The sequence below is a fragment of the Gobio gobio genome (genome assembly GCF_949357685.1).
Source record: "Gobio gobio genome assembly, chromosome: 4".
Classification (NCBI taxonomy): Eukaryota; Metazoa; Chordata; class Actinopteri; order Cypriniformes; family Gobionidae; genus Gobio; species Gobio gobio.
Window position 1 is genome coordinate 50774615 of NC_137100.1, and position 27516 is coordinate 50802130.

Below are 27516 nucleotides of genomic sequence, written 5' to 3' on the forward strand. Positions count from 1 at the left end.
TTAAATTATGAATTTAATATTTGAGTGAACCATTTCTTTTAATTATGCCAGAGAAATGGTTTGCTAGATGTGTGCGCGTGTGTGTGTGTGTGTGTGCTCTGGAGATGCGCTGTTAATGATCGTATGGTCGTCTTTCACCCCATCGTTAGTGGCACCCTGTCTAAACAGATGCAATCCGCCTGCTTTGTCTCTTGGCTTTCATTCTTATCCAGCAATCTAAATGTGTTCTCAGTTCATTTTCTGGGCAAATGAAGGGAAGCAAAGGGATAAAGGAATAAAGATAAAGAGGAACATAAAGAATGAATAAATCTGCATTATCTTCACATGCTGAACAAAAACTTTTGTCCTGTCAAGTAAAAGCATCACAGATGAGAAGAAAAGGACCCATAAAACATGGTAACTAGAAAGGTGACTGTGTTGTGTGCCGATGCTGAAGTGTAATTTAATTGGCCGATAGGCATATCATAAATATTCTATTTGAAACATCCCATTGTCTTTTAGGGTAATGTTAGGGTTGGGTTAAGGTTAGCGTCACACGCCAATGTAATTCTTCAGGAAAACTAGGGGTGATCAGTTGGCACACGTATCATTTTCTTCACTGATTATTTGGTCAAATCTGTGGAATGGAAACGGGGGAAAGAATGGAAAAAAAAGATTATCATAGTTTTGGCTATAATTTATTTATTATTATTATTATTTATAAAAAAAAATACATTTGATACATTTTTAAAATCAATTTTCTGTGGTAGTGCTTGTATTTAATCTGGAATATAATTTTAAAAATGGTACAAATTGTTAATTGGAGCCGAGACTAATGTGCTGGTAACTGAAAGCAGTATCAAATTAGCCAAAATATATATATACAAAACAGTCGCAGGGTGAGATTTTATGGATGATGGACTTTAAAGGAAATTGAATGGAGTTAATTCATAAGAGCTTTTTGTTGAGTTCTGTTCGGGTATGAGTATATAATTATCACTAGGGAAAGAAAAAGGGGCAGTATTGAGTTCACAGTTTAGATTAAGGTCAGATGTTTTAATAGAGTGTTTATCCTAAGAGAAGGGTTTTAATTGGTCTGTGTGTTTGTTTAATTGAATGAATTTAATGAGGCTGTATCGTCTGGCCTCACCACAATTTTTACTTTAACAAGCACACGTTAGGTACCAGATTTGCACACACTATGAAGACATTAAGTGGGTTGTGAATGTGTGTGTGTGTTTTTGTTATGTCCTAATTGAGTCAAGGACCCTGCAGGGACAGAGAGAGAGGCAATCAATAATTGTTGATGAAAATGTATCAAAGGCACTGAGTGAATCTGTGTGTGTGTGTTAGAGAGAGAAAAGGTTTTACAATTTTAGACATTATTCTTTTATGTGTGTGTGTGTGTGTGTGTGTGTGTGTGTGTGTATATATATATATATATATATATATATATATATATATGATATGCTGCTGCCCCATAATAACAGTGCAGAGCGGCAAACGCTTTATTACGTACATGAGTTCTTTGGGTGTGTCAAAGGCGGATTGCTGTGGGTTTGTGTTGCTTGCTTTGGAGGGATAAATGGGAGGTGTTTTTGTGTGAGTGCAATGACCCAGATAGCTGATAGTGTCCAGGGGACTAAGTAAGATGGTTTCAGTGAGATGAACCTCCATCTATCCAAACTAAAAATGTCAGTACAAAAGCTAAAATGTCCTGGTTTTAATTATCTTGATTTATGGTGCTACAATTGCTTCAAAATTTCAGAAGATATCAGGAATCACAGATGATATTAAAGAAAACTAAATGACCTATTATACTTTTTAAAATATAATTTTACTTCATTATATGTAGTAACACTTACAATGTTAGTCAAGTTTTTCATTTAACAAAGCCTACATTATACTGTGACAGGACGGACTGAAATGATCAGATCTTGTTATTGTAATGTTTTTTCTGGCCTAATATACACTCTAAAAAATGCTTGGTTGTTTCAATCCATGTTTGGGTCAAATATGGACAAACCCAACTGTTGGTTTATATTTTCTAATTAAACCAACAGCCAATGGTTGGGTTTGTCCATATTTGACCGAAACATGGGTTGAAACACCTCAGCATTTTTTAGAGTGCATACACTGAATAGACATTTCCGACTAACAGGGGCCAGTTATACGTTAATGAATTTGAGTTTCTGCCATCACATTCAAGCATTTCAGGATGACTTGTTTTTATGAGGATGAACTGAATTGCAATATATGATATTTTTGGACTGGTTCGAAAGATTTTTGTGTTCTGAAAGTTTTTTTTTTCATAGTACATTGAACTCTTATTTCAAAAGATCAAGGAAAATTAGATCTCAAGATATGATTCCTTTAACTTCACCAAATAAACAATGGAGAAAATAAAGCAAGCTCTCTCCCTGATTCTAGTAAATGGCTCTGTGAAAAAAACTTTGAAAACCACCTGGCGCATGTGACTAAACGACTGGCTTTAGAGATGAACTGGACAACCTTATTTATTCCAGAAATAATTTTTATTGAATGTGAATCTGGTAAATGATGGACTGTTGCTGGAATGGAGGTGTAGGACACGGCAGTACAGAAATAGGTGAGGCATCATTGTGAGGGCGTGGTAAGCTGAGACAGGGTGGAGAAGGCGGGGACCCATTCAACATTAAAAGCGGAAGGCCATGGAGCAGGAAGCAGTAGACATATGGGTTTGAGCGTGGGTGTAGTTTTCTCTCCGGTGAATCTGGCATCCGCTGCTGTATTATTCATTTTCACTTTATACATCACACATGCTGTTTGTGATGTTTCCTTCTACCGAACACATGCATAATACAGCAGCCGTATATGAGATCTGTATGCACATATACACATACAAAGTTTTACTAGGGTTGTCAGTCTCGATTGAATGATTCAGTGCTATTCATTGCTTTCATATTTCACAATAATGTAATGTCTTTTAATCATCTTCCTTTGGGGGATTTTCACAGCAAATATAGATGTATGCAAATAATTAGATTAAGTGACAGCCGTAGTTTTAATACACGCATACACTCACTAATGATTTTGGCAATTTTACTAATTTGAAGTTTTGAAAAGGACTTCATAGCTTCAAAAGCAGTTGAAAATGGATGCCTGTTTATGGATCATAATGTGTCTTTTTATGATCAAAACAGTAGATCAATGAAAAAACCCCGCTAGAACCCAGAAGACCCCACTCAGCAGAGTGGCTTTCTGCCATTTCCCTTCAAAATCAAACAGGTGCATTTTTGTTTATCTGTGTGTGTTTGCATGTTTGCTTCCAAAAGGATAAAGACACACCCTAAGGCTAAGCAATAGGGGGTTTCGGCTGATGGATAGGTAGGCATGTTGTTCAGAGAACACCTATACCCTTGCATTTGTATATTTGGTTGTCTTTGTGAGTGAAATGCCAGTGGTCACAGAGATCTATTCAAATAAACAGCAGTTTAAAGCCTGTACTTAAGACAATTAAACCAGCTAAGAGGTGAACCTGTTTTAAGGTCTTTGGGTTACAGCTCATTTAGAGGTAGAATGACTTTATTTAGTTAGTATGTTAGTCTGCCCCATGAGAGGGGTTTCAGCGAATAAAGCTTTATCCCAGCTTCACATCCAGAGTTTTTCTCTGCTTTGGAATATTTCTGCATCTTAAGGCGGCGTGTCCACCAAAGCGTTTTTAGCCGGCTGAAAACGTCTCGCTGTGGGCTCTTGAAAGCGTTTTGGCAGCGCAGCGTTTTTTTTCTTCAGTTGAGACTCTTTGCTTATGATATGGAATATCCGCGGAAGTGTTACTAGTATCTCATTTCACAGATAGTTTGTTTCTGTATTGATTCTATATAAGAATGCTGATACAATGTAAAGTATTTGCTCTAGCTCTTGTTTTAAATTATTTTGTTCCGTTATTATGCTGCTTGTTTTCATCAGTTGACGTTGTACAAGCAGAATGTTGCGGTTGGTCGGTGTTGTATTTGTCCCGCCCCTCCTCCACTGTGATTGGACGGCTGGGTGAAAAGTGACAGTGATGAGCGCTGCGTTTTACTCAAAGTTGAACATTCTTCAACTCTCGGCGACCAGTAAAAAACACTGAGCGCTCAAGCGTGAAATACTCGCTCAGCGCCTCGTAACGCTCACGCCGTTCTAAAAACGCGGCACTCCCATTGAAAACAATTGAATATGCCAGCCAGCTGCGTGAAAACACGCTTTGGTGGACACGGGGCCTAAATGTTAGATATATTCCGCCAGTTACTTTGGATGCATAATGTACAGTATTTGCATGATATGTTATTGTGCAAAAAGCATCCTATATATTTTTTTATTTTATATGACCGTCTAACACTCACTTCAAGTTCTTTAATCAAAAGAACCTTCTTTAAATCTTTAAATATAAAAATTTCAAACTGTTCATTAAAATGTTGTGATGTCTAAATTCACTTAGGGCTTGATTGATTTTGTTTTTAAGTTTGTTTTTTTTGTTTAATTAAATGACTGTAGAATTTTACACTCAGCATTTCATATTAAGTTATCAGATGTAACATGAAAATAATTATCGGCATCCTTTCTTTTTTCTTTGCCTTTTTTATGCTTTTCAGATTTTTATGTAAAACAATGCAAATTTCTCTCTGAATTTTGAAAGGAATTTGACCAAGAATAAATGTATTGATACAGGCTGCTCACTTTTATTTAGCGCCGGCGCGATCAACTCGCTTTTTTTCTTATCAGTTCCAAAGAGACTCAAATAACTCTGTCGATTTTCATCAATCTGCTTTGTCTTGTCGATGCTTCTAACTAAAAATAGACACAAATGAGATGATTGTTGACATACTTTTGGAGTAAACAGCTATAATAAAATAATGAATAAAAAGTAAAATGATTGAATTTGGTCTGGTTGAAATAGATGAGAAATGCTTTTTATTGCGGACTTTGAGATCTTGGCAAATCTGAAGCCCAAGTGAGACGTTGTTGAGATTTCTAGAGGAGACATGTTTGAGATTACTGGGGTACTTTTTACTTTCTCTCAGAAGATATCTCTCTCATTTTGCTTTCCATTTAATCTAATTGCTGTCTAGGAGAAACTATTGAGATTTGCATATATCCATTTAGCAGACGCTTTTATCCAAAGCGATTCGCAAATGAGGAATATTTAAACAAAAGCAATTCATCCTAGCGGTACAGTAATTGAAAAGTGCCACAATAAAAAGTTTCTAAATTGCTCGGAAAAGTACAAGCCATTACAGAGATATAGGTGAGAGGGTAGAGAATGGAGGGATGTTTTTTTTTCCATTAACAGTTGTGAGTTGTCTTTACTTGTTTTTGAAGGTAGAGAGGTATTCACCTTTTCTGATACAGTCAGATGGAGAAGATCATTCCACCATCGAGGGACAATGAATGTGAAGGATTGAGAGAGTTATTTTGCACCTCTTTGTGCTGGTACCATGACTCTCACTCATCGACTGCAGATTTCTGGAGGGAACATTGATTTACAGTAGTGAGTGGAGGTAAGAGGGTGCAGATCCTCCCGCGTGTTCTGTACGCAAGCATCAGTGCCTTGAACTTGATGGGGGAAGCAACTGACAGCTAGTGGGGTGAGACAAAGAGAGAGAGAGACATAACACACGCTCTCTTGGGTTCGTTAAAAACCACTGCCGCATTCTGTATCATTTGTAGAGGTTTGATTGTGGCTGAAAAGCGCATTACAGTAGTCCAGACGAGTGAGCTTTGGCAAGGAGTTGTGCTGCATGCTTGAAAAGGAAGAGTCTAATTTAGAGATTTTATTTGTAATTTTTCTTTTTTAAGGGCAGTTTTACTTAACGGCGAAATGTGTAAATTCTGCATAACTGAACGAAAATGCAAAAAAGTAATTTATTAATTTATTGATTCTGTACATAAAGCTGAGATAGAACGTGTTTTAGCATATTTCATGCACCTTTTGACAAGAATCTCATCACCATATTTTTCTCCTTTTATCTGCCAGTTTCTGCACGTTGTGTGTAGAAATAAATGTGTCTCTGCGTTCGCAGATTAATTCCACTTCATTTGCATTCGTCAGTTCGCAGTCAGCTTTTATCAGCAGCAGTCACTTGTCATTTAGCAGGCTCCTTTGAACCAGGGTGATGTACAGTTCTCTGGGTGCACAAACAGTCCTGCTGAAGAATCCCACAGTTTAGGATCTCTCCTGTGCTTTGGTTTAGCCACCCTGGGTTTAGATGTTTGTGTTTCTGGCTAAGATAATAAACAAAAAGCTTTTACCAGTCCTGATACTAGGGATGCTCATAATTAACTCGTAACTGACAGTAAGAATTTTGACTGATTAAAAAATACAGGAATTTAAGTAATTTTGTAAGGTATTTTAAGATGTTTTCTGCATGGTTAAAAATACGCCGACATCGTGAATTTTTTAAAGAGTCACATTTTATTATTGTAAAAGACTGGTAGGCTAAATCAAGCAAAATGTTTACAAACATTATAAACACTATTGTTAACACGTAGAGCCTCTTACTGTGTTATCAACAGTAGATGGTGGTGCTGGTGGTCGCCAAATTTCTTATTACTCTCCTAAGAGCTTCAGAGTCTTGAGAGAGCACCTTCACAAGAACGTAGATTTGAATCACTTCTTTGTCTTGTCTTTTCCTATGCATAAATTACAAACCAATTCCAGATTAACCTAGAAATTGTGCTGACGACATAAAGACCAAACATTATTGGGTAATGTTGAACTTTTACCCATGCATTGATGTATACTGTAAGTTTGTACAAACAGCACTCATTAAGCGTATACAGTTCTGTAAATATATATGAAGAAGATCTGCTCTCTTTTGTCCATTTTGGGTAATAGAATTGTCTGTGGAGTCTGTGAAGATCTGTTCTTTCTTTGTGGCAAACCTTGTTTTCCTGTTGATTCTAAGGCTACGTTTACACTTGTGCGTTTTTGTTTTAAACAGCATAACTTTTGCTACGTTCCGCCTGGCATCCACATTACTCTTTCGACCCTGTTTTAGTTTGAAAATCCCGGGGATGCATTTCAGTGTAGCTGGACCAAAACGGAGACTTTTGAAAACAAAGGCGTGGCTGCCCACATTCGCTCCATGATTGGGTCTTCTGGATCATTGCATATCCTTCCCTGATTCGTCAAGCCCCTATCATATGACCATTACGCTTCTGGAAGACGTCAATAACAGACCAGCTTCGACGACTACATGTAGACGGAACTGCAAGCTTTTCTGGTTTTTGCTGTTCTTTTTAGCAGCCATTGTGCAGTTAAACTCTGCATTTTATAATACTGCATCTGCCTACAAGCGCAAGAGGCAGGCTATTATTAGAACAGTCAGCAACTGCTTACACTTGTACGTGCATACCCAGTGTGCATGAATGATCATGTGACTTGCGTCCTCGGTTGAGTAGTGTGGATGGAGACTATTTCAATTGAGCAGTGTAACTTTTCAAATGTTTGGTTGACTGTATTTTATTTTGATAATGAACAGAACAGACTTTTTCTCAGTTCGCAGAAGCACTGCTGGTGTGTGATGTGACGATGTGTGAATCCTCTGTGAATGTTCTGTTGTTTATGCTGCTATTTGCGCATGTAAAAACTAAACCCTTGGAAAAATGTGTTGGCATTTTTAATAGGTCACAGACACTACATCCATTCTAATTTTATTTCATTCGAATTTACCATAATCTTGTCGGTTAATGGTTAATGACTGGTTAATGAGCATTAGTTGTCAGAATTCATCCCCTTACCAGTCGTTAAGAAAAGCAAAAGTTGTATTTGAAATGTACAGTTGCAGTATTATTCTTTCTATCCTTAGTGTCATAGGAAGATATTGAGCCTCACATCATACTCAAGACTTTCGTCATTTCTCTATCCAAATGCTCTCCGCTACAGTGAAACCACAAAATAAGATGCACCTCAGTTACTTATATACTGTACATAAATTGACTCACAGATGTAGTTTTAATTTATTTATTTTTTTAAAGTTGTCAGACGAGAAAGGTTCAAGCTCATGACATCTCACACTTAAAACAGATGCTTTCTTCTGAGCCAGATCAGCTCATTATCAGGTAGGGGGCTCAGCCCCTCCTAAAACTGAAATCCTAGAATGGGCTTACACAGGAAAAGGGTTTTGTGGTTTGCCCATTTGCCCTCTTCCCAGCATGCACTGGGGCATGCATAATTAATATAATTGCATTTGTTTGCTAGTTTTATTTACATTGTTGTTATTGATTGTGTTTGGATCATGTTTGGTAACTTGTTGTTTTGTAATTTCCGGATTTGAGTTTCAGTTCCTCTTGGTGATGGTGATTTAAGTGTTGAGATCTGTCTGTGGCTTTTTATTGAATGAGTGCTTTCGTCTTGTAAGTCTTCATGTGATCACAAGTACTTTGCTCTCTAGGCATATTACTTGTTAAAAACAATTAAGCTCCTAATATTGAATAATTTTAAATCACATCAAGAAAGGGATACATTTGCTCATGACTCTTAAAATTGATCAACTGTAATTGTTACAATGATGTCAGGTAGCAGTCATGCCAACATGATACTGTAAGTTCATTCAAGACATTTCCTTAAAAAATATTATTCATTTAAAAATGCAAAAATACAAATTAACATTCTATTTTATGTATTTATTTTTTACGTTTATATGTTTCATTGATTAGTGAAGTTTTCTTACATAGGACAATGAAGAGGGCTAAAATCTGATTGTCTGACAGCAGTGAAAATTTGATTGACAGCATTTCCAGTGAGTTGGGGGTTTTTTTTGCATTCAGTCACCTCCATACACATTTTCCATAAACATGAAGAAAATGACAGATTTATGCTGCCAATTATCTCATGTTTTTTTTCTATAAGGAAGAGTTGTCTTTGTTTTCTCCTCAGTAAAAGGGAGGGTTTATCTTCTCCTCTTGAAGAGAAAGGCCTAATCTCTCCTTAAAACATTTGTCTTCTGTCTTCATTTTAAAGTCATGGAGTTATCTCAGTTGGGCAAAGTGGCGAGGCCAGGCGACGGTGGCATCCTCTAGAAATATGACCCCGCCGAACATCCATGCAAAGCATTTTTACATCATCTCCACAAACGACGATCAATTCACACAAACTCCTCTCCTGTCATTGGCTGTAAGCCCCTCCCTCAGAAGCTGTCCGCCCATCCTCATAACTGCTCTATTAATTTCAGCTGAACCGCCACCGTCTACAGCATTCCTCATCTAAACAACACTTCCATCATCTCAGAACAGCAGCTGGATGTGAAAACGTCCGCCTCCTGTCCGTTACATCCTTTAATTCAATATCTTCCAGACCATTCTCTCTAGATGTCCTAAGGGGGATCGGGTTTTTGCCCGGATGCGGAGCTTGTGCCTTTTTCAACATTGACTCGCAGCCACAATGTCCAGCCCACAAAAGCTCATTGTTCTCATTGACCGATAGCCAGGACACACAATAAACGAATCCATTTCTTTTAGCCCAGCTTCCTTCTTTAGCCGAAGATATTAACAAACTGTGGTGTGACATTAAACTCAGCTTAACCATTTCTCAGTCTCAGGGTAGTCTGCTATTCAGCATCAAGGTTAAAGCCAGCTTTGATGCATGTGGGACTTTTGTCTAGTGAACAGCTCTCAGTCCTCTCCTGTGAAATGTGTCTCTTTGTCTCTCTCTCTCTCTCTCTCTCTCTCTCTCTCTCTCTCTCTCTCTCTCTCTCTCTCTCTCTCTCTTTTCACGTGCACATGTATGCAACATATCCCATAGTCAATGTTGTATGTTTCCAGCTCTATCCGGCGCTCTACAAATCATGTTAAAATCTGTTGATTTAACAAAAGCCTTGATGAATGGTGTCCTCCTCGCTTTCTATTCCTCGCTCCCTTTCAGGAGTACTGAATCCTTCCCTGTAGTCCATCTTGTCGAAAGAGAGACAGCGGAAAAGTGGGGGAGAAGGGTCAGAGAGAAAAATGGCAGAGAGAAAGAAGGGGAGAGAGAGAGAGATTTTTCTCTTCATTAGCGGTTGTAAAGAGAGAACTAGCGGAGGGGTTAGAGGTTTTAAGGGATCGATGTTTGCCGTTCAAGGCTCTGAGTCCGGCAGGGGAGAGAAATGTGGCCTCTGTGGAATTTATGAGACCTTCCAGACGTGCACCTTTAAAGTGCTTTGTGATCTCGTACACACACATGCACACAGGACAGCTCTCGCTTATGCGCACACACCTATAGAAAGCTTTGTGATGTCATCGATCTGCCCATCTATCAATTTCTCTTCTGTCAATCTCGCCCACCTTCTTTCTGTTGTCCTGTCTGAAGCTCTGTGCATAATTTTTTGAGAACAGAGTAGTAAAAGCTAATGAATTGGGTAAATAATCTATTTTTATGTCACTGAACTTTTCGGTTTCTCTAACTTTGGACAGTAAAAGTACAAAGTACAAAGTTTTTTTTTTACATAATTTTAGGAAGATCACTTAAAAACTGTCTTGGAAACTTCTACCATGTTTTATTGTTTTATGTTTATTTGTTTTTTGTGTATTTTCCACCATATTGAATGGATATATAAACGTAATGAATTGGGTAAATCAATTTGTATGATGTGTTTTTTCTTTTCTTTTTTAAAATATATTGGAAACATTTGACCATGTTTTATTGTTTTACCCTTGTCCATTACCCAGACGATCACGATTAAAATATAAAGATTGTTTTTAATTGCCCCTGCAACCAGGAGAGGGATATGAATAAGGATTTGGGAAGAGAAACAGTTGATTCTTCAGAAAAGTAATTAATGGAATATTGTTTATTAAATTGGGTGAGCAGGTCACAAGAGTGCAATATCTGTTCTCTTAGAATAAAAGAATGAAAAGAAAAAGTTGCAACAGCGCTTGGTATGACTAAAAGAGCAAACCAGAGATGATAACAATGTCAATGGATGGGAAACACTAGACAGAAAATGTATATAAAAGTGACAGATAATGATTATTTGTCGTGCAACATCTGTATTAGTTTAGTTATGTCATGGCCACCTCTAAAAGTGGTATCAATCACAGTCTGATCAAGTGCAATCCGATCACCAAAAACATTTATTTCACGTGTGAATGGGACAATAAAAAGTATCTTTGTACTTTTACTGTCCATTCTTGAACTGAACTCTGGACCCTGTTCGTTTCTGTGTTAAAGCTGATCCGCAGTGCTTGCGGTGATCTGTCATTTAGCCAATGGCAGCTACTTTGTGTGCGTGCTAGGGAGAGAGAGAGAGATGAGGGCGAATAGGGGGAGATAAAGGAGAGGATCATGTAGATCCAGCTCCCTGCTGAGACACCAATCCCTCTTTATGGCTCGTAAAGACGCCTCCTCACGGCAGAGCCCAACGTGCGCACACGCGCGCAAACCCACACGCGACTCCTATGCGCCTGAGGAACGGGAGGGAATGAGAGGGGGAAACTAGCTAGGAGAATAACCTGATTTTCACTCGCCGTTCCAGAACTCGTCGTCAGTATATCTTCTCACCTCATTTCCCTGATCGACTGAAATCCCACACACACGCACAGGGGAAAGAGAGAGAGGGAAACTGCATGATGAGATAGCTGGTATCGGGGGCCCTGAGGTGAGCAGAATGAGAGTTTGTCCTTTTTATTGGCTGTAATTAGGATGAGGTCATTACCATGCGCCAAAGGCCTTTCACTGCTGGGAGATCATAAAATGCCACCTGAGCGATTTATATTCCATTCCCAGAATCCTCTGCAGCCTTCCTCACACATTCAAGAGATGATGGGATAAGAGAAGACCTTAAATGTATGTGTGCGCACACACTTGTTCAGATATACGGGGGGGAAAAAACATAGCTGGAGACGATATTGGATGTTCCAAGTAATGTATTGAAGAACGGTTTAATACGATATTATAATCTCATTATCGGTGGACAATTAACATGCAGTTTCTTTCATCATTTTTATACAAAATCTGAATAAATTATTCTAGACAATGTTACCTTGTGATCTGTCTGTATGTATGTCTGCTGTATCTATCTAATCTATCTACAGGGTTCCCACGGGTCCTTGAAATCCTTGAAAGTTTGTGAATCTGAAAAAAAAAATAGTTTTTGAAAATAAACATGCATAGACACAGGTCCTTAAAACTGCTTGAATTTATTTTGTGCTAGAAGTTTTATCTTATTCCCTCTGGTCCGCTAATGTGTTATTTCGCCAACACAGCTTGCTTGATTTACGTTAGTTACGCGCATTTACACGTTACGTTAAGTGTTTCCCACGTGATGTACTTTGTGTTGTATGTTGCCATGACGTTCACACACGCACAAAACTACTACGATGTTACCTCAGCGGTTTCAACGCTTACACCGAACACAAATATGTTCAGTCAATGACTGTACATTGTGTTCAATAAACATAAAACATTTGTGATAATCTGTTGCCCAAATATTTTATTTAATGTAATGTTGAATTGCTTTGCTTGTTAAGATAATGTAAACCAATGAGGCAAGAAAAACTTATATTCATACATCTTAAAATGTCTGGTTACATGAGCCTTAGCTCTTTTCAATAAAATCCATGCAAAAGTTCATATCTGATCATTTTAGAATACAGTATAGGATGTACCGAATATTCTTTAGTTTTATGCAAAACAGAAATACGACATCAGATCTCTGTCATATGGCCAAAAATAAATGCATAGTTGTGTTTGACGCATGAAAACTGTAACAATGTATCTTACAAGGTAACACGATGTAACCTTGCTCTCACTTGAAATGTGTACATTAAGTCCTTGAATTTGAAGGGTGTGGGAACCCTGTATGTATCTATCTATCTATCTATCTATCTATCTATCTATCTATCTATCTATCTATCTATCTATCTATCTATCTATCTATCTATCTATCTATCTATCTATCTATCTATCTATCTATCTAAATGATTTAATTAATAGTAATAATAATGACTGTTAACTATTGTCTTTTTAGAGCGGCTTTACAGCAGAAATGAATTCCGTTTACATCTTTGAATCGCTATTTTCCTGTTTATCACTGGAAAGATGCTTTAAAAGCATCTGTATTGTATAATGAGCTATATAAATAAAAGTGCCTTGACTTGACTATGGTTCTATTGTTGTATCTTTCATTCTATCTATCTGCAGTCGTTCATTTGCTGGGGTTGCCGTGGCATCTGAAGCGAGTGGAAGGAGAGCTCTATGAGAACGGTATGAGTAAAGATGATCAGCCTCTGCCGGGAGCCGATTTCACCTTCACTCCTGTCCACCTGCCAGGACTCAACACCACACAGCCAGGTATGTGTGTGCATGCTACTTGAGTCATCTTACATATGATTTCTTTACATTGTGATTATCAATATTCTGATATTAATGATATTATTTCATTTCACAAATGGGTCTAAATGTCAAGTCTTTGCCTACAGCTAAAGCTAAGAGAGGGTGTGTGTGTGTGTGTGTGTGTGTGTGTGTGTGTGTGTGTGTGTGTATTCATTCAGAGTTTATTTGCCATTTAATTCATGTCAGTAAACAACAGTAAATTATTTTCTCTCAGATAACCCCTAAGATTATGAGGTCATTTTTTAAAGCACGAGGTGTTTCTATCTGTGTAGGGCTGTAGAGTTTGATAAAGTACAAATTAAAGAAAATGTCCTTGTTTATTAGAGTTTGTTTTGCCATGTTCATAGAATTAAATAGAATAGAATATTTATCTACTCAACCTGATCTAGTGGTAGGGTAAATGGGAAATGTGCCTATGCTAACATTATAACTCCAAGATGTACATTATTCATATACTGAAATATAAATATTACATGAGTCTAAGAAGTGCCAAAAGTAATTACACAAATAGATAATTACTATCAAATGTCCTAAATTGGTTAAATACATATGTACACTACCTTTCAAACGTTTGGGTTGGTAAGATATTTTTGGATATAATTAATAATAATAATACAATTTTGTAACACTTCATTTTACAGTGTCAGTGTTAAATATGTTACATGTATTTACCATAGTAATAACAGTAACAGTATGCATAACTGCACGCAACTAACCCTGACCCAAACCCGAATCCTACCCTAACCCTATAGTAAGTACATGTTGTTCATTAATATTAATCAGCACTAAAATATATAATTACACTGTAACAATGACACCTTAAACTAAAGGGTAACCTAATCATTTTGTAAGAAGTCTATATGCTCACCAAGACTGCACTTATTTGTTCACAAATATGGTGAAAACAATCTAAACAATTACAATCTAAAATTTCAATTTTTTCTATAATGTAATTTATTCTTGTGATGGCCAATCTGGTACAATTTTTGAGAGAGAATACAAGTTTTGTGATAGGGACCCTTTAGCCATATTGTTTCAGCAACTTCCACCTGTCTTCATGTTATGATGCAAGGATGTTCACCCTGGAGCAACCTACCTCAGGTGTTAAGTGTCTTGCTCAAGGGCACAGTGATCCCTTGTAGGGTTCAATCCTGCAATTTCTTTGGTCGTCTAGCTCAGATCTTTGACCACTAGGCTGCACTACCCCACTACTTGTGTGCATGAGCGTATTAATGCACAGGTGTGCTTGTTCTATCAAAGGTAATGTAAATAACCTCGCACCTGAGAGTCCATAAGGGTTTCGGGCCCGCTACCAAAGCTCTGTCTCGATACGGCAGGTGCTGTTTCATCTTTGCCGTCACCTGAATTTGACTCTACACAGCAGAGCTTTTCAAAGAGTCCTGCAGATGATCACTTTTGATTCACATCAACTAAACCTCTGAAAAATACATCATTCTTTTTGACGTTTGGATGTGGAGGCGTCTGTGTTGATAGCATCAGAGGCAGGATTCATTTAAAAGCCCTCAGGCACCTTTTTTTCTCCCACATTTTTTCAAATTCTTTTCACAACTACAGCCTTTATGTGACCGTCCATCAGAGAACCTGAGCTCTGTTGCATCATTTTCAATCTTAAATAACTACCATCCTAAAGCTTAAATTAAGTGTATGCGTTTGGTGTCTACTTGATTTAAGAGGAAACGTTTTTTTAACTTGAAATAAATAGTTAAATAAAAAAAAATTAAAACTGCCATTATTTATTCGATTGTTCCATTGTTTGACTTTCTGTAAATGTATGAAGAATATCCTGACCACTCTTTTTCACATACTGAAAGTGAACTAGGACTGGGCCTGTCAAGCTTTAAAATGACAAAAAGCACCAAATCTGCCCAATATTTCACTCTATTTCTTACACAAAGCTATCATATGGAATATGAGACTGAGACTATTGTGCATGAGCCATATAGACTACTTTTATGGTGCCTTTGTGTCCTTTTTGAAGCCTGAAAGCTCCAGTTCAAAATCATTGTAATTGTATTCAAAAGAGCAACCGGAATATAATTGAAAATGTCTCCTTTTGTGTTCCATGGAAGAAAGAAAGTCATACAGTTTTGGAACGATATGAATAAATGACATCAACTAATGCTTTAAAGCTTATGTTGCAGATCCACATGGCAAACACTTGGTCCAATCATTTTATTCAACTTTTTTGTCTCTGGATAAATCATGTATATTGGACTTATGTGAGTTTCATTTTTCCGTTTGGCTTGACAGATAAAGAGGTGATTCAGCGAGGCAGGGTGATAGAGAGGGGAGAGGTGGCCGTCGGGACACAGCTGGTCCAAGCAATTCCTCCTGGTCTCTTCTGGAGGTTTCACATTATGGTTCACCACCCCGAGTATGTCAAGTTCAACATCTCACTTACGCGGGATGCTCTGCTGGGTATCTACGGCAGGAGGAATATACCACCTACTCACACGCAGGTAATCACATGCAAACACCAATATAGAAAATATAACCCAAGTCATTTCTTTAAGTGTTATGCCAATTGTTTCATGTTGAATTGTATAAATATTTATAATCTGTAAATGTATTAAAAATGTACAATTATTTACAGTACAGTAAATTAAAAGTTTTTTTTGTTGTTGCAATAGCTAGGACACATTTCTCAGTACATCAAAACTCTTCACACAGTGAGCACAACATCAGTTTATGTGTGCTAAACTGTGGATCCTTCATCGTTGCTTTGGCACAAAATTCATACATTTTATGAATTTAATCTGATTTGATTACATACTGATGTTTGCAAAGAAAAGCACATAAATGAAGATGATTCAAAGACAAATTGGGGCAAATGAGTAAAGCTTTGAGTTGAAGTTAGGAAAAGTGGCCAAATTGATTGTTTTATTTCCAGATCATTGAACATAAATCAATTGCATCCCTCGCCGTAATCCGTGTCAAGTCTAAAAGAAGTTCAAGTTTTGAAAAATACGTTTTGAGGCTCATGTGTTCTGATCTATTCCTTTGTGTTACAAAATGTGCACTATCACATAAATTCATATGGGGGCAAATACTTTTTTAAAGCACTGTCAGGGAGCATTTTGAATTGCATTATTTTTATCTCTCACTTTTGTATAATCATACTAAATTAACATACTAATACTATACATACTAAGTTTTTAATAAGTAATGATAAAATATTATTTATAAATGTTATGGAAATGTGTTTGTATATGTAGGCATGTGCAAGTGTGTGTGTGTGTGCATGAAAGGTGTGTTATCAGACTTGTGTATCTGTGCCCAGGTTTTGTCATAACTCATGTTGGTAAACGTTGTCTAAGTGCATATTGTTATGACTGGCAGATAACAAGGAGGATCAGGAGCGTATCTAACGAGGTGCTTCAGACGACCCCAACATGCTAATTACATCTCATTATTCAGGATATCATCCGAGATTAACTGTTCACTTTGCTCAAGAAATTAGAGCCTGGTGTAATTCAATTTAAGGCTTCTCCTTTGTACCTCATTTGCATACGGGCTTGCATATGTAGGCGGAGGCAAAGCAAGAAGACTGGTTAATTGTTCCTGCTTAATGAAAAGGCTTCTTTTGTGTGTGCGTCAGAATAGAGATGTTTACACTGCCGCAGCTTCCACAAGTCTACTTTGGTGTGCGCGAGTGCGAGTTTGCGTGTGTGTGTTCACTGAGGCCTGACAGATCGCTACTGCACTGAGACTGTCAACTCCATTGCAGCTCCCACGATCGTTCCTCAGTTTCTCTGGCTGTCATTAAAAGCAGTGGGGCTCTGGTGCGACTGCTGCCCTGCTGGCTCCTGCCTGTCAGCGTGAGAGTCATTACAGTCGATAGGGCTTCAGTGCCTCCACTGCTTCCAGAGTGACTCCGGAGGAGGAGAGGGACTCATTATAGCCAGAGGGTTCTGTAGTGCCTCGGAGAACGCCGCTCATTGATGTTTCTGATGTTTGTAACAGCTCTGTCTAAACACTGGCAACCCCCCCCCCCCCCAAATACAGACAGACAGACACACACGCCACGTATCTTTTTCCAGTTTACTTGGGAGATAGATTCATAGCACTTACAGGATGGAAGTGACACAGTAGTGCGGGGTGATGAGACAGACGCTGAACACAGATATGCGGATCGCAGGCTGAGTCAAACGAGCACAGAGGGTGAGCTGCAAACGCCTGGATGTAAACGTCTCGTCTTTGCTGCGCCTCGAGACTTGATCTGGACTGTGCAAATGTGAGCGTGTCTGGCCGTGTTTGCTCAAACTGCAGGCCTGTTTCTCTCATGTGTATGTATGTTGAAGCATGGGAAGGGGGTCAGTTCTAGTTTATGCTAACCATATCCCTAACCCTACACATAAGTTATTCTTTAAAATCAGAGGGAAATTATTGGTGAACAACACCTGATGTAGAAGCACCTGGTTGCAAACCTTGACAAACTTGACATAAACTGTAAACCTGGAAGGTTGTTCCAGGATCAACAAAGATGTTGATGCAGGAGCATGTTGCACTTGGTGAAATCAGGTTCTGCTTTTGTGCTCGGAACCATTCAGCCCAATAGAGTGTTGTTTGTGATCTTTAGTTTAAAGGTCCAGTAGGCGATTTCTGAGAAACACTGTTGATATTTGAAATCAACCCAAACAAACACACCCCTCCCTTCCCTATTCCGCCCCCAAAATGCACAAACACACTGCGCAAGAGTAGATGTATCTTTATCATAGCTGAAGAAAATAATGATTTATTTTAATACTTTCTACTTCCTACTGATAATCAGGGCTCTACATTTCGGGCGCATTTGCGCCTGAAAGTTACTGCGTGCGACTGTGAAAAAATATTTAGGTACACCGGTGCAAGTGACCCGATCGATTCTCATGAATAGATGTATAATACAATCGGAATAAAAACTACAACTGCCAAAGTGCATCAACACTGACTGAGCAAATGTTACGTTTCGTGCTGCAATCAACTGCTTTTCATGCCTTCTGTCAGCAGAGCAAGTGCAAACAACGCGTGCGACGGACTACACTTCAAAGATTGTTTACTAGGTGAAACGGGTGTGACGCAGCCATGCGCACTTACCAGACCGCCTCGCGCTGATGTTTCTTTGCAGCCAAATCCAAATTAACTAGAAATACCACATTTTGCTTATCATAAACAAGGTTGGAAATTAACAAGGTCGGGGGCTTGGGGCAAAAAGGCCACCAAAAATTAATAAATAAATAATCATTTTAAAAAGCCCCTGTATGGGTTCTTCATTTAATCTTTATCAGCTGCAGTCCATAACTTTTCTTTTTTTTATTTTTATTACTAAATATATATATGAGTGAGTCCATCATGAATCCATTTTCCAAACCGTGTTTTTGTCTTATCCCGAATCACGGTACATAATAAGTGTTTATATTCGGACTATTTTATTCCAGTTCGGGTCGCACAGCTGCGGAGGAGCACAGTCCCTGCGTGACTCGCCATAGATATAAACAGAGAGAAGTAGCTCCGGCTGCAATGTTCTTCCGCAAGACGCATGCAGTTCTATTTATTAGAGTGCCAAAAGTTACGCATTGATATTGCTCCCAGTATTGGCGTGATTGCAAATGTGATACTGATCTTGTACAAAAGTCCAATAGACAAGCTGATATTAAGTAACGTTTTAGCAACAATACTGTTTATTTCGTGAAACTACACCAGAACTGTTGCGCATCTCCAAGCGCTTCAATTCGAATGAATCTGCGTTTGAACGATTTAATGAATGACTCGCACATAAAGACTTGATGCCACCTACTGGCAGTTTTATTTTCATATTTATACTTTGCGTGGACTTTTTATTTAAAATATCAAACTTTTAAAGTTTAACTTGTACATAGCCTATTTCTAAAATCAAAAACTTGTATTTAAAACATTCATACAACATTATTTACCCATTAAACAGTCTATGTAAATGTGTCTAAATTCCACTTCTGATAGAGCTGCTGTGCCACTCCTGCAGTGCAAAGATTGATTTTTTGATGCTGATTTCATTGGATTGGTAACAGTCTGATTGTGTCTTATGGCTTTATTGTTTAAATTAACATTTTAAAAACAACTTTTCTATTTTAATTGAAGAAATTGACAGAAGATGATGCATACATTTAATAAGATTAGAAAACATTGCTCTTATAATGGTAAAAATGCCCCTGGACATTCATTTAAAGGGACAAAGATCGTCCTGTAATGGGGAAGTTAAAATGCGTGTTATTAATCAGAAAGTGCTGCTAAATTTTTGACTGTGCTCCTAATTTTTTTTATTTGGAGCACAAGTGCTCCTCACGAAAAATGTTAGCGTAGAGCCCTGATAATCTTATTTTATTTGTCCATATTATTTGTTTTTGATCGTTTTTGCCCTACTGATGTTTATTTTTATTCCTTAATTCCTAGTTTTACATGGTTGAATTTATTCCTTTTGTTTAAATTTGATTAAAGGGTTAGTTCACCCAAAAATGAAAATTCTGTCATTAATTACTCAACATCATGCCGTTCCAAACCTGTAAGACCTTCGTTCATCTTCGAGGTTAATATATTTTTTATGAAAAAAAATATACAAGTTAATATATTTTTTATGAAATCCGAGAGCTCTCTTACCGTTCGATTGACAGCAATGCAATTACCACTTTCAAGGCCCAGAAAGGTAGTAAAGACATTGTTAAAATAGTCCATGTTACTACAGATGAACGAAGGTCTCACTGGTTTGGAATGACATGAGGGTAAAGTAATTAATGACAGAATTTTCATTTTTTGGTGAACTAACCCTCTAAAGGTGGGGTAAGCGATATTTGAAAAAAAAAAGATCTTTAGTTAATATTAGAAAAGCATTCCAGCACTGGAGAGACCTAAGCGGGAAGACCTGAAAACAGCCGCGGAGGTTGCTTTGATTCTGCTCCATACATGAGTAACATTAGTTTTGAGTGTCATTGTTTGCTTGGAGCTGCTGTACTGTTGGCAACCAACAACCCACTCTTGCTTGTATTTATTCTTTGTGTACTGTATGTACATTTTTTGTGCTTCCTTGTCGTTTGTTCACCATTTTCACTTTATTTTTCATGAAGGACTATTTTGTTGCGCTTCTGTTGCTATAAATATAGAAATCCATTCTTGCATTGCGTGTGTAACGGAGGCCAACTAGTGAGAGTTGTGCAGGCTGATGACTGCTAGAGAATGCTGTGTTTACTGTTTAGCGTCCTTGTTAGTGAGCATTGGAGGTGGAGCAATGAAGAAAGGGGTGTGTTTGTTTGGGTTGACTTCAGATATCAACAATGTTCAGCAACGACTTAACCCACCTTTAAGTTAATCGCTACTTTTTCATTTAACTTTGCACTGTTACTGCATTTCATTTTACTCTATTTTGCACTATATCTATTTTTATTTGTCCACACTGTTGTTTTAGTTACCTTTACATTGTACAGTTTATTGCTTTACTTTTTTTTCTCATTAAAAGAACAAGATGATGTATGGGATGCCATGCATTAACCAAGTTGAGACTTCCTATAGGGGCAGACAGTGAATATGTTTGGTATCACGGTTTCATATTAATGTATCTGAAACTAGATTCCCAGACATCAAGGCATTCAGAAAGTTTGAAGTTTGAATAGTGCTTTTTCCAGTTCTGTAGGATGCATGTATTGGACATATAAATAGGAGCTTGTTTTCTTCTGCGAATATTCCAAGGCTGTCAGCATCGCCTAGGGTAGAGTACAGAGGGCTGCTGGGACACAGAGCACCAAGTTATGGACGGTCGGTGCCAAGGGCATGAATTCAACTGTCGATCTGTGCTATGTTCTTTTTTAGCACAATTTAGATCAGATACACATATAAGTAACTATATGTCCTTTTTCTCCAGTTTGACTTTGTGAAGTTGCTGGATGGGAGACAGCTGATAAAGCAGGATTCCCGGAATGTCAAAACTCCGAACCCTCCTCCACGGAGTCTGCTGCTGTCTGCCCTGCAGGAGACAGGTTTTGTGGAATACCTTGATGTAGGCACCTGGTACCTGGCTTTCTATAATGATGGTCGCAAGATGGAACAGGTGGTAGTGTACAGCACACCCATAGGTGAGAGATCACGCTGGAAATGCAACTATTATATTTCTTAATTATTTAATTATTGCATGTGTTTTTGGATGTAATGATACAAATAGATATATTGATCCAAAACTTCAGAATAATTTAATTGTATAGTGAATTTTATTGTGTTTGTGTGTTCAGAAACAATAAACGGTTGCTCCACTAACTGTAACGGTAATGGAGAGTGTGTCGCCGGACACTGTCACTGTTTTACTGGCTTTCTGGGGCCAGATTGTTCAAAAGGTACAACTGAACACAATAACACATCATCATAACCACACAATAATACATAATATAATCATGAACACCCAATAATACATAGTATAATTATGCCAAAAAAAATATAAGTTATATAATTACTATTTTATCTGTTCAATAATGCCATCAAACAACATTGCAGTCTTAAACAAACTACAGTTACACATTGTTACATAGATCTGATTATTTATGCTTTTGTGTGTATGTTTCAGACTCTTGCCCAGTACTGTGTAGTGGTAATGGCGATTACGAGAAAGGTGTGTGTGTGTGTCACACTGGATGGAAAGGGGCGGAGTGTGAGGTGGAAGAAGGCCAGTGTATCGATCCCACCTGTTCCAACAATGGAGAATGTGTCAACGGAATCTGTGTGTGTGCTCCTGCATTCAAGGGCGATAACTGTGAGCAAGGTAAAGCTCTCACACACACACACACACTCTCAAATCTTTCATTAAAACATTTTCAGCTTTTGATGGACTAGATTAAGTTTTAGATAGAGAGATTGAGTTTGAAGCGCAAATAACCCTCCTCTGCATCATGACCATCATGCTCAGTGCGAGTGCATGTGTGCGTACCGAGCTACAAGTCTATCTCCACGGCTTGTTTATGATGAATGTCCTGTAATTGGATTTTAAACACACTTTCTCCCATAACCATTAAGCTGAAAATTCATTGCTGCCATTTCAGTGATAGAGAGAGAGACAGAGAGAGCTAGAGAGAGAGACTCAATTTAATCCCATGTAGATCCATCCACCAAATTAGCTTTTCCATCAGACACCTTCCGCATCTACGCACACACACGGAAGTGAACATATTGTTGCTGTTGTAATTGGAAATTCCATGTATTTGTATCTTGTTCTTTTTTGTTATGCACTACCTCTAACTGTGGTGTTTTTATGTTTCACTGTCTCTGTATCTGTCTTGAGCACTAGTCAGACAGAATTAATTTTCTAAATGATGTTTGAGTTATAATTATTAACAGAGGACTCCTATGATTTCATGTTCCGAAGCAACTTAAAGTACAAATACGAACACACACACTATTTTTACTTTTAGATGATCTTGGTCATCATTTTACGCTCAGTTAAAAAAGAAATTATACTGTAGATGATAATGTTGTGATGCCTAAATACACTGTAGTATTTAAAATTATTGTATTTTTTTTATTTATTTGGAAAAAATATGATGGCATTTTAATATCACTATTTAACTATTATTGGCCATAGCATGACAATAATCATCAGCTTAGCTGTCTCACTTAACAGTACAACCGTTATGCTAAACGGTAAACGCAGATGTTATTTTACCAAGAATTAATTTTCTAAAGCTATAATGAAAATGCACTAGACAGCAGAAGAAATTCAGCTGTAATTATGGTGTTTGACACAGGTCAAAATATATGAGGAGATGTGTTGCGAAAACAATAATATACTGCAATCACACGCTTTCCTATCTGGAATGGGATTAGATGTCTCAGAGGTAATTTGCACCTCAATTTCTACCCGACTTGTGTGAAGAAAAACTCAGTCTGAATATGGCTTTATACGCACATACTTCCTACATGCATCTTTAATCAAATGTTTATGGGTAAATCTTGTGTTTCTGTGTGTTTGGTTGTGTGTCTACAGTGGATTGCGTGGATCCCTTGTGCTCAGGTCGTGGTGTGTGTGTGCGTGGTGAGTGTGTGTGTTCCGCAGGCTGGGGAGGTGAGAGCTGCGAGACGGCACTTCCTGCCTGTAAAGAACAATGTTCAGGTCATGGAACGTACCAAGCCCAGACAGGGGTGTGTGTGTGTGAGCAGGGCTGGAGTGGCGACGACTGCTCCATTGGTGAGTTACATTCAATGCACACACAGAAAATGCACACAGGCTCTCTCCATCTTATCATTTGTATTTCCAGTCTTGAAAGTGCTTTTTCATAATTTGGTCACGCGTCTCTCACTCAGAAGTTTCTGATTTTGGTTTGATTCAGTTACTATTGACCCCAAAACTCCAAATCCAGTTCCGCTCCTGTCTAACAGAGTAAAGCAGGGCACTATGTGCAGGAGTATGGATCGGCTCTTAATTGTAATGTGATATATATTGTAAAAGGGGAATGTACTTTCTTTAATAGAGAGAAAACTGAGTCCTTCTTATTGTCTGATTGATTGTGCATCTCGTAAATGAAACCTGCTGGACTGTAGAATTTCCTTGTGTTTTACAGATGGAGGGAGAGGATTGCAGTTAAATGCATGTTATATTGTATACCAGGCACTGTCCACGAATACGGTACACTTTGGTATCCAATTACTATTTTAAAAGCTTTAGCGGCCCAAATTCCATATTTTTCGGTTGTAAGAACTATTGGATATATCAGGTAAAGCACAGTATTATCTAATATAAAATTAACCTAGCATGAAGAGTAGCCAGTTGTAAACACATAAAATGTGATTTTTTTTGCCCATCTCACCTCCAAGGTCTTGACATTTGCAATAGTATCCAACAAATGAAATCATACAATGTCATAATTTTGACATAATTTGTCAAAATGTATCCCTTTCTGACAATAACCTCATCTCACTTCCTCAGTCATGTTAAAAAAATATGGTAAAATAAATATTTTCCTTTAATTTATGGTACATAAAACTTTTTTTTTTTATGGTACATAAAACTACAAACTATCATTTGGTCCTGCGTGATGACATAATTTCGGCTAAATCTGCAACTTTATTTACCAAGCTGCTACTCATTTTTATTAAGTTGGATGTTTATTTAATGTATTAAACGTCCCAAATGTACAATTACAACGTTACAAAAATTGGAAATCACACATAAAATGAATAGAAAATAAACAATTTTCTTGTAATATTTTGTCTGACCTCTTCTGAGGTTGACTATCAATATATTTTGAAGGTTAAATGCCTCCTTTTAATGTACTATTTGTTGACAGTGAAGAACTTCCTGTTATAAGAATTTAAGGCCCTATTTTGTACCCTATTCATGGAACGTGCCACCAGTTTCATCGTTTCCTGGTTAACAATGATGATATTTAAATAAGAACACGGTTTTATTGCAGAGAGATTGCTTTTCTGGAAGATCGACAGGATTTTGTAACTCATTGCCTTTTGGCCACTGGCAAGAATATGAAAGCATTTATTAAATATTAGATTATCAAAATGCAATATTTATCAAAATGCATGAATATTACAGCATGAAACTGTCCATTTCTACGGCAGAGCAGTTAAATTGATAATGTGTGTATTAATAAACATTCCGGTTTAATGCCCTTCCTGTCATTGCCAGACATTTATATCTCACGTGTGATAGAGAGGAAGAACTCTCGTCCGATGTGCTTTATAGAACAGCAAGGATAATTTGTTTTGAATGATACGAGACGTAGAGGGCGATAGAAGTGAGAAAGACAGAGGAGAGGCTGTCCAAACTCAACACTCAGTGCTGCAGTTACTGAGGAGAAATGTGGCAGCTGATTTTAAGTGACTTTTAAGATATGAAAAACTGTCATCTCAGTTTGACCCGTCACGAATCCTGTAAGTACGCATGAAGACAAAGCCATTCTGTCTGAGGGCCAGAGAGCAGAGATATCTTACTGGTTCAGGGAAATTGTTTTTGTCATAAAACTAAACCCTGTCTTGAATTCATGACCACAGTATCATGTGGACAGTTTAGGCTGGTGTGATAAAGCAGAACATAGATGGAGACGAGAGGATGCGTCTGAATTTCTCCCCTCTCAATCAGAGTCCATTTTTTACTAATTAAAAAAGGTGTACAAGATATGATAAAAAATTCGGTCCTGGAGGGTCACTGTCCTGCAGAGTTTAGCTCCAACCCTGATAAAAACTCACCTGTTCGTAGCTTTCTAATAATCCTGAAGGCATTAATTACCTTGTTCAGGTGTGTTTGATTAGGGTTAAATGCAGCAAAAACACATCTAGAATCATAAATTCGTATATCATATATATTTATTGATATTAGGGCTGTCAGGATATCAGATTTTTCACACCACGTTTATTGTGGCCAAAAAAATTCACGATATCGATATATCGCGATATCTATAGAAACCTTGGGGGAGAAAGTTATCAAATGAATTGGTAACACTTTACAATAAGGTTGTATTAGTTGACATTAGTTAATGCATTAGTTAACGAACTAACCATGAACAACAGCTGTTCAGCATTAGTTAATCTTCTTTGTTAATGTTAGTTAATATAGAGATGTTCATGGTTTGTTCATGTTAGTTCACAGTGCATTTTAGCAAGATTTTAATAAATGTTGAAATTAATATTAACAAAGATTAATAAGTGCCGTTCATTATTAGTTCATGTTAACTAATGTAACTAATGTTAATTAAGGAACCTTATTGTATAGTGTTACCAATTAATTTTTACTTTGTTTTAGTTTTATTTTTTACCCAACAAACATAATTGGATAATGATAAACAGGGTAATATTCTGTTACTGATAAATTGTCTTTGAAGCTCCCTATGAAATAACAAGAGAGAAAATACTGTCCAACAGTAAGTTCAACAGTATGATGATGAATAAATATTAACAGAAATGTTATTGGCCATGACTAGATTGCAAATACAAATACAAGAATAGACATTATTCATTAATTAAAAGAAACTATGAGACCGCGACTGTCGACTGGCTCTGACTGGTGACTCTGACCGCCGCGTTCCTTCAGCTGCTCACTTCATTCGTTTTCTCTGATCATATATCTATCATATTGTGAAGAGATCAGGAGTAAATGTCTTCCGAAATTCTTTCGAGGCGGATTTAAATCCGATCACTCAGATGATCCACCGCTCCCACCACGCGCTGCGCGCACTACAAGAAGATGCAAGAAAAGACGCAAACGGCCGCCAGTGAAACTGAAAGTTGCCCAAGGCTCAGAATCAGATGCTCAAAAACACAATAATCTCCATTAAAACGAATGAGACTAAATGCTCTTACCAGTGCTTAGGTCGCTCGTTCTCCTATTACGGCCTTTGATCTTGAAATGAGCCGATAAAGAACTCATTTCTGTTGCTTTCGTTGTTGTGAACTGAATTTGCATAGCCTATAGAGTGGAAATTGAAGATTGGATTTATATTAATTTTGCGGAGAGGTATAAGGTAAAACAATGCATGTTTTTATTTTTATAGTTTAGATTGTGTAGCCCGTTCGTTTGCAGGCGCCATTGCGTGCGAGCCTGCCTCAGCTTGTCAAAAATGTGTTTTTATTGTGGTGGTGATAGTAAACATATAAACTTACATTGTGATATGCTTGAAGTGTTTTATATATATGGATTTTATTATAGGCAAGATAAGTCAAGTGTTGATTTGAGAGGATAAATTGATCAAACATGCGGTTAACTCACTGTCGGCCACGGTCCACTTGGTCATTAGGGAAAAAAAACTAACTTTAATTTAACTAACGAAAATTGCCCCAAACATTTTTTCTAAATTAACTTAATAAAGAAACTAAACGAAATATAACAAATTTGACATTACAAACAAAGCTGAAATATTTTTATGGCTGCAACAGTGTGTAATAGAGAGGGAGGAAAAAACACGGCTAGTCAGACTCGGGACACCGGAGTATTTACGCGTCATGTTATCATACCAGTCCTGTTCATTTTAAATATTGTGGTTATCGCCAATACCGGTATATTGCCACACCCTAAATTAACACGATGTCGATATTTCGTGCTTTGAATATCACGGTTATCGTCAATACCGGTATATTGCGACACCCCTAATTGATATGTGATCAAATAGTGGCTCAGTGGTTCATGTAGGTTGTCTACAAACCGGAAGGTTGGTGGTTCAATCCCTGTTGAAAGCGCTATATAAATGCAGTCC

The 27516-nt window shown here is 37.6% G+C and overlaps 1 protein-coding gene across 1 annotated transcript in view; it reads left to right on the forward strand.

Annotated features, from left to right (window-relative positions):
- The window catches only part of tenm1 (teneurin transmembrane protein 1), a 208124-nt gene that overhangs the window by 114766 nt on the left and 65842 nt on the right, over positions 1-27516 (forward strand). Inside the window, exons 6-11 of the mRNA XM_079816225.1 lie at positions 13118-13267; positions 15581-15789; positions 21198-21408; positions 21562-21663; positions 21891-22085; positions 23304-23504. Of these exons, the coding sequence (XP_079672351.1) occupies positions 13118-13267; positions 15581-15789; positions 21198-21408; positions 21562-21663; positions 21891-22085; positions 23304-23504 (1068 nt within the window). The remainder of the gene's footprint in view (positions 1-13117; positions 13268-15580; positions 15790-21197; positions 21409-21561; positions 21664-21890; positions 22086-23303; positions 23505-27516) is intronic.